The following is a 7,845-nucleotide window of genomic DNA, read 5'->3' as shown; positions in this document are numbered from 1 at the left end:
ATTCTTTTCTCTCTTTTTTGTCATTCTTTTGTTATTCTATTTTTGTTTCGTTTTTTAATTTAACTAGTGAATAATTCATTCAAATTTCATCATTGCGTAATTTTATACAGGACGCTGGAAATATTCATCATGCAGATGATACCTGATTATAAGTTTTAGTCGTATGTGAACGCTCGTAGACCGTTAAAAAGGTTCATCATGTGTGATAAATAACAGTTATTATTTGTAACAACTCTTTCAAAAATCGAGCGCAAGATTATGGAAACAATATAATTTTACTGTTGATAAATTTTATATAAATTTACATGTATATTTCCTAATATATAGCTTTATATCCTTAAAATGTAACAAAACCCTGTTTTAACGATTTTAATCGACGATTTCACAAGGGTGTAACATTTGAAAAGCAAACATGCATGAAATGTTCTAAACATATTTTTTTTGTCGTAACAATTTAATGATTCAATATAGAAAACGTAAATTATTGCGTAAATGAATGACTTGAGTGACAACGATTTCAACAAAGGGAGATCACTCAGTATTTGTCACAATTTCGGCTGCTGTATTGAGTACATACGTCATCGCTCGTTGTCTCTTTGTAACCCTGGGTAGCGTTCAGGCCAGCACCTGTAAATTGGGAAAAAAATACGAAAATAAGTTGAAAAAAATAGTTAAATTGCTACAAAAACAATCGCCATTAAAGTTAACCGATATCGTCATAGAATTTGAAATACAACGTTACGAAAATTAAGAATTAAAAAAGAATCTAATACTAGTACATTGTACATGCACTTATTTTAACGTAAATGTATAATATTAACAGATAGTTCTTTCATTTGGTGTATATCAATTTAACCTGTCGTAGGAAAATGCCAGATATCACTAAATCTAACACTTTTCTCATAGGCGACTTTAACGTATCATATGAAGAAGAAAAAAAATGACAAATTGCTATCTCATAATCTTATACATCAGTAAAACAGTTTTCGGGAGGCGTTAAGTACATATGTAAAGACAATGATATAGATAATATCTCACCGGTGAAAATATCATACCTGTAATGAGATTATTTAGATTACAATAGTTGGTGCTGTAGTCCAGGTACGCATACCAAGTTTCAGATGTTGAAAATCCCTGCAACATAAAAATAGATTTATATGGCTATTGTATCGCAGTTTTGCTACATTCTTTTTTTAAGATCATTATTTATGCAGAAAACGCAGAGGATAACGCTCTTTTACAAAAAACCATTGTCAGGAATGTGACGTCATTCCTCTTGTCATATCTCTTGTTTGCTAGATCATTTGGAACACCTTGCCCACAGCCTCCATGACGTTTGACGAAAAAAAAACGATATTAAGCGATTGACACTCTACAATATCTACGTTTCCTGTTATCTAATTATAACATCATAATGATGCAAAATGTATAAAAATATGATAATTCTTGGTTCGATTAAGTTTGTAAAATATAGAACATAATTATCTCATGCATTTATTCTTGAACCGACTATAGAACAACACTAAAAGTATTTGAATCAATAATCATATAAAACCATCGTGCAGGCGACATACAACAGGCATAAAACACTGGCTGCTGTACTTGAAGAATTTCAAAGGATCGTTTCACTGTGGAAAGCTGAAAACAAATGATTTATCAAGCACAAAAATATTTTGCGAACAATTGACATACTCAATAAATACAGAAAAAAAGTTTAACAGGCCAGTGATATTATTTCATAAAAAGGCACTTGGTGTCGGGAGAGACCCTTTTGACTGATCAGTAGAACCATGGAGCTTGGTAGAACTCAAATTTATCTAAATTTAACGATTTTTTTTTAAACAAAGAACGTTTTTTATACCTGTTATTTTCCCTTGTTTCTATTTAAACACTGTTAACAAGGAAAAAACGACGGGTATAAATAACAATCGTTTTATTCGGATAATTTGAGATCTACTGATTAGTCGAATGATAGATTACTTACGTCTACGTCACATCCGCTTCCGGAAGATTTCATTGTGAATGTGAGATCATCGACATAGTGCTTTACGGGTGTCTGATGTGTTGCCTTGATTATAGAGACACTTTGTGTTGTAACCTGTAAGGAAAGGACATACATTAAGTATTGTAAAACTCATTCCTTTTCATAAGAATTAAGCTTAAATCAAGTCAACTTCTTTCAGGACTTTTAGGACTGGTGTTTTTTTTTTACAGGAAACGCGCATGCTACCGATATGTACGGGGCTCGAAAGAATGATCACCATAAAGATCTGAGCGTGAATAAGTCTAGTTCTGGCTTCCAACAGTTTATAAGCCGCTTTTTAAACATTTTTTTCTTTCCTCTGATGCGGCATTAAATCATGTCATAGTACATAAACGGGTACGCTGAAGAAAGCAGCATGCCAAAATTATCAAAAAAGAGGTCAAAACATACATAAATACCTCTTACTGCGTTAGTAACGCAGTATAATTATAGTGATTGATACTGTAAAATCAGTCATTAATCGCACATTACATGTAAATAATTAATCAAATATGAATCATTTTACTTTTCGTGAGATCTTAAGACATTTTTCTAAAGATTGAATTTCTTGAAGTATTTGGCTCATCTGGAGGCGTGCAGCTTTAAGCTAGAATAAGTTAAAAAGTTTCGAGAAATTAAAGTTTTACCTTATATAAGCACTTTTCGCCGCCATTCGCACAATTGTCTGCAGATTCCCATTTCTGAATTTGAGAAACTATGCTCTTATTGAAACTTGCACATGAAACCGAGGGAAAGTTCCTGAAATATATGGCATTTTTCATGTATATTTACGGAAGCTATTGCGGGTCATTTCAATGTAACATAGGCAACAATCGGAACTTCTCGGCTATTGTCAAAAAGCTCCGAAGTTTGACGTAAAGAGCCCAATCGGGACATCCTCGTCTATTATCTATAATAACGTCCTTATCCAAAGACTACGGAAAGGGTCGAAAAGTTGCGATTGGTAAAGGGCCCAGCTGAATTAGTTTAGCTGCATGCTCGTATTTGAGGGACTTAAATTGTTCTATTTTATAGGTTTACAGACATCAAATATAGCAGAGTGTAATAGTTCTCCGCATTCTTTTGCTATAATATAACGGCATTCTAAAACATTTTTCATCATTTTCACTGCCTTTTAATGAATGCTTAATATTTTTGACTTTCTAAAACCGGTCAATATTGCCCTGTGATGCTTATTCATACTGGACAGATAATTGATAATCATTTTTTTAAATATAATGTTTTCATGTCCTTTCAAGATTTTTGTGTATTTAAGATTCTGATGAAGTTTTATCCCCCAGTACACTGGCTTTCAAGCATGTTCTAACTGCTCCATGTGTAGGGTCACGTGTTCGTAAATAAGTAATCATGTAATATGACTGTGCTATATTACTTAATTATTATAAAAATATCTTAAGCATTATGTAAATTCGCCACTCACCATTGTATTTTACAAGAAGCATGTATGGGGTATCCGTTAACAAGGTACACCGAGAGAACCCCTGCCAGAATAAGCGAGACGAAAATAAATCGACACTCCATTTTCTATTATTGTTGTGGTAATGTCCAGTGGTTATGTATCTATACTTTATCTACATGTATCATGTGATAGTATTATTGTCATACCATCATGTTCTAAATTATAACATGTGATCTAAACAGCTGCTTGTGAGGACGTGTAACCTGGTGTCAAATTCAAACTTTATCAACGTTCAAGTGGCAAGCATGAGATTTCCAAACCTTACTGATGCACTCTTTGTTAATAAATCATTACTTCAAAAATATTCTTGCAAGTTAAAATTTTAAAGTTATTCGACAAATTGTTCATACTTAAAAAAATACTGATCATAAAATACAAAGACTGAATTAAAACACAAATAAAAACTTTTTATACCGTTTCACCTCCCATGCCTTCTGTCATTTTGATTGCTTAGGTGAGCGTGATTTTGATTGGCATGCATATCAATAATCGACCGGTGGTCAGTAAATCATTTGATGACCACGGTATATTTTTCTCACGTAACTAAAGGAACTTTCTAGAGTTTCACTTTCTTTAAAGCATTTCATGGCGAAAAAAATATTGCACTTTAATATTGCTAAATGTTTACCTAGAATCTCCAAGTTCAATCTTAAACGCGATTGAAATCGGCAAAAGTTGATAGTAATTTCACATTTCAATGTCTATAAAACGTATTATACACTTTGATATATATTTCGTTTGTATTTTCAAAACAGGATATAAAATGGATTTTATTATGAATATGATAACTTTATGTGATAAATATATGTTTATAATTTATTTGGGTTCTAATGCGTTTTGAAACTACACACCCAAAATTTAATGGGCTGAGATTGACAAATATATGTACATTTAATAATTTATTTGCATTTTAATTCGTTTGAAACTATTCCAATAAAATTTTTGTGCTCAGAACAGCTTTTACCCACGCATATACAAGTACATATATAAGTAATTTAGTTGACTGAAAACACCCATTATGTAACAAAAATGCTTTTATTTTTTTCTAAAAGCTTTTTTTCTGGTGTACTTTTTTAGTTTCCATAGAGGATAATGAGTATTGTAGGTTCAATAATTATGAATAAAATTATATTATACGAGCCCCTGGCTCAATATTATTTAAGGGATATTCTAAAATTAATTGTGATAGACATGTTACAATAATAGTATAACCGAAATACACTTTATTTTCTAGCAGATTTCCTAGGATTTTAAGCCCCAAAGGATTTCCAAAGACAAATAATACGGCATTTTCTGCCCAGTAAGGACTGTGTATCATTGTGAAAAGATAACTCTCCTTGAATTTAACTCCTGGTTGCGTGATAGGTAAAACAACTTTAAATCCGTATTGTTTCCGCGATGATTATTGTGAAATGGCGAAGAGTTCCGAATGACGACATTTAAAACTATTATGACACGGAATTTGACGAATTTTGTCGATTTTCACGATGATCGACATCTCTGGGTCCTAAGTAGATCTATTGTATCATGCAATATACTTCGTGTTTTTTTTAGTTTTGTTTGCATTTGTTTTATATGCATACAGTGGATGCCAACAAATGCAAAGTGCATCGACAGTTTCTTTTCCCTACCAAACAGTCCAACTGATTTCAGTAATACAAGTCTATCAAAGCTACACCAGGATCACTCATATAAGCGCTTGAATGAGTTTTGTCAACGAATATGTTCACTGTATAGATATCAGATAAGAAATTAAATGCTATAAATGACCCAATACTGCACAGCTTTTATTTCAATGACGTCACGATTTCAACTTTGGAACAAGCAGCTACTGACCAGATAGGTGGTCCCGACAGCCGAACTATCGATAAACGCCATTATTATGACATACAGGAGGGTCAAAATGGCCCAGAATCGCTCACCTGAGAGAAATTGATAGAAAATGTCACAATTCTTCAATGCAATCTTCAGAAAAACTAATATTGTCACATGTTGTCAAAGTGCTACTGAAAAATATCTGAAATTTCAAAAGGGGGCCATGATTGCCAGACACAATTGTTTTTCAGTGTTGTTAATAATTTTTCAAATGAACTTGCCGAAAGGCAAATCCAGCTCAACTTCATCTTGCTCCTCTAGCTACATAGTTTCACGACACTGATTTTTTTATAATTGAATAGGAACCTTTCACAAATGGCCCAAGTAAAGCATGTCAACTCTCATTTTCGAGCCCTTTTTGCTTATAAACGACTACCTAAGAATGCTACAATCATCCATTTATCAATTCAGTAGAAAAAGATGTTTATAGGTTTTTCTAATTTTAGCTGTAGAAGCCCATAAAAGGAACCAATCAAATTAATATAAAAAACTTCCTTAGAATGCTACAGACAAAGTTTGGTGATCATCCATCAGTTTGTTCAGGTGAAGATGTCTAAAGGTTCTCTATTTCTAAGAATGCTACAGACAAATTTTGGTGATCATCCATCAGTTATTTCAGTAGATGTTTCACGGTTTTTTTCTAATATTAGCTCTAGACCATCCATCAATTAGTTCAGGAGAAGATAAGGTTTTTCTATTTTTAGCTATGTTGATCTCTAAAAGGGGCTAATTGAAACGATATGAGCAAATGTAAGTGAAACTGTCACAAGGATGCTACCGACCAAATTTGAAGAAAATCTGCCCAGCAGTTTCAGAGAAGATGAATGTTGATGCATGATGCCGGAGTATCCCCCTTTGATACTTATAGCTTACCCTGAACCTTCGGTAATGGCACGGATTTATATTAATGTAATATAAATCCGTGGTAATGGTGAGCTAAAAAAGACTCGAGTCAAAAATACCTTTTTACAATGTAAGTTAATCTAAATTAAGTGATCCCTTAGGGTTGGGCAACTTTTGACCCCAGGGACATGATTTAATAATTCTTTCTTATGTAAACTAGAAATGTGTCCATAGGACACAGGTGCCCCCACATTCCACCGATTTGTCAATCTTATGTCTCTAGGTCAAATTTTTTTTTTGGCTTCATATGCCCAAGTTGAAAACTAAAAATATTTTATTAAGTAAAGGGCAAATACTACAAATACTGAATATAGCCACTAGAAAAACCCCAAGGTGCATAAGAACACATGCTGACCAACATTTTTGTAAACTTTCAGGCCTACAGGTCATAAACTTTTTGAGTTACGTGCAACACAAGTTAAATATTGTAAATTTTTAATAAGTCAAGGGCAATAACTCTAAAAATACTGAAAATATCCAGACGAAAATACCCAGGTACACAACTACACATGCTGAGCAACATTCCTGTAAGGTTTATGACTGTAGGTCAAATACTTTTTTAGTTACGTGCGACACAAGTTAAAAATTGGAAATTTTTACTAATTCAAGGACAATAACTCTAAAAATACTAAAACATATCCACACAAACATACCCAGGTGCACAACTACACATGCTGATCAACATTCCAGTAAGGTTTCATCACTCTAGGTCAAATATTTTTTGAGTTACATGCGACACAAGTTGAAAATTGCAAATTTTTACTAAGTCAAGGGCAATAACTCTAAAAATACTAAATATATCCACATGAAAATACCCAGGTGCACAACTTCACATGCTGATCAACATTCCTGTAAGGTTTCATGACTCTAGGTCAATTACTTTTTGAGCTACGTGCGACACAAAAATGGAACGGACGGACGGATGGACGGACATACTCACAAAATGGTACTTATGTGACTTTTCCTTTGATCTTTTTGGCCATTTTTAGTCACACAAGGCTTAAAGAAAGACACACAAGTAAAAACGGAATAAATAGGATCAAAGAGAATTTACTGTTACCCATTGTTCTCCAAGTCACACAAGTACCTCTGGGTTTGTACGGATGGACGGACATTCTTACCAGAGCTACATTATGGGGTTTTCTTTTGTTATTTCTTTTGTTCTGTTTAACCCAACAATGCAGAAAATAACCCCACAAGACAAACGGAATGAATGACATCAAAGACATCTATTGTTATGAGAACAATAGACCAAACCCCATAATGTAGCTCTGGTTTGTACGGATGGACAGACGGACAAGGGTAAATCTAAATCCCCCCCCCCCCCCAAATAGTGGGGGCAAAAAAAAAGAATTTGATATTTCACCTTGATAAGCTGTTTATATTGATGTTTTCATATTTTGTCAGTTATATGCTGTAGAATATGGACCCCAAAATGGGTGGACAATAAGATAACGTTACGCTAATCTCAAGTCAAGTTTTACGTCCATTATATTCTATCCTGGAATCATAAAAAAGTTGAAAATATAATCCAATAAAATAAATAAGACTAGAATTATAAATT

At 33.3% G+C, this 7,845-nt stretch overlaps 1 protein-coding gene across 1 annotated transcript; it reads right to left on the bottom strand.

The window, feature by feature from the left end:
* Window positions 1-355: 355 nt before the first annotated feature.
* Window positions 356-3,624, bottom strand: LOC132760509 (uncharacterized). The gene is made up of 5 exons (XM_060752497.1): window positions 3,465-3,624; window positions 2,671-2,782; window positions 1,985-2,098; window positions 1,056-1,134; window positions 356-627 (listed from the first exon to the last, which is right to left on the bottom strand). The coding sequence occupies exons 1-5, from the start codon at window positions 3,563-3,565 to the stop codon at window positions 536-538; spliced, it is 498 nt and encodes a 165-aa protein (XP_060608480.1). The 5' UTR covers window positions 3,566-3,624; the 3' UTR covers window positions 356-535.
* Between the last annotated feature and the right edge of the window lie 4,221 nt (window positions 3,625-7,845).

The sequence above is a fragment of the Ruditapes philippinarum genome, unplaced genomic scaffold, assembly GCF_026571515.1.
Source record: "Ruditapes philippinarum isolate M1 unplaced genomic scaffold, ASM2657151v2 ctg8415_1_1_1_1, whole genome shotgun sequence".
Taxonomy (NCBI): domain Eukaryota; kingdom Metazoa; phylum Mollusca; class Bivalvia; order Venerida; family Veneridae; genus Ruditapes; species Ruditapes philippinarum.
Note: the sequence above shows the minus strand (reverse complement) of the source record. Positions and strands in the feature narration are given on the sequence as shown.

Excerpts from the sequence above, each read along its gene's own strand:
- LOC132760509 (XM_060752497.1), bottom strand. The coding sequence starts at position 3,565 with ATGGAGTGTCGATTTATTTTCGTCTCGCTTATTCTGGCAGGGGTTCTC. Across the intron at positions 2,099-2,670 it reads GCGAAAAGTGCTTATATAAG|GTTACAACACAAAGTGTCTC; the intron begins GTAAAACTTTAA and ends CTTTCCTTACAG. Across the intron at positions 628-1,055 it reads TCTAAATAATCTCATTACAG|GTGCTGGCCTGAACGCTACC; the intron begins GTATGATATTTT and ends CCCAATTTACAG.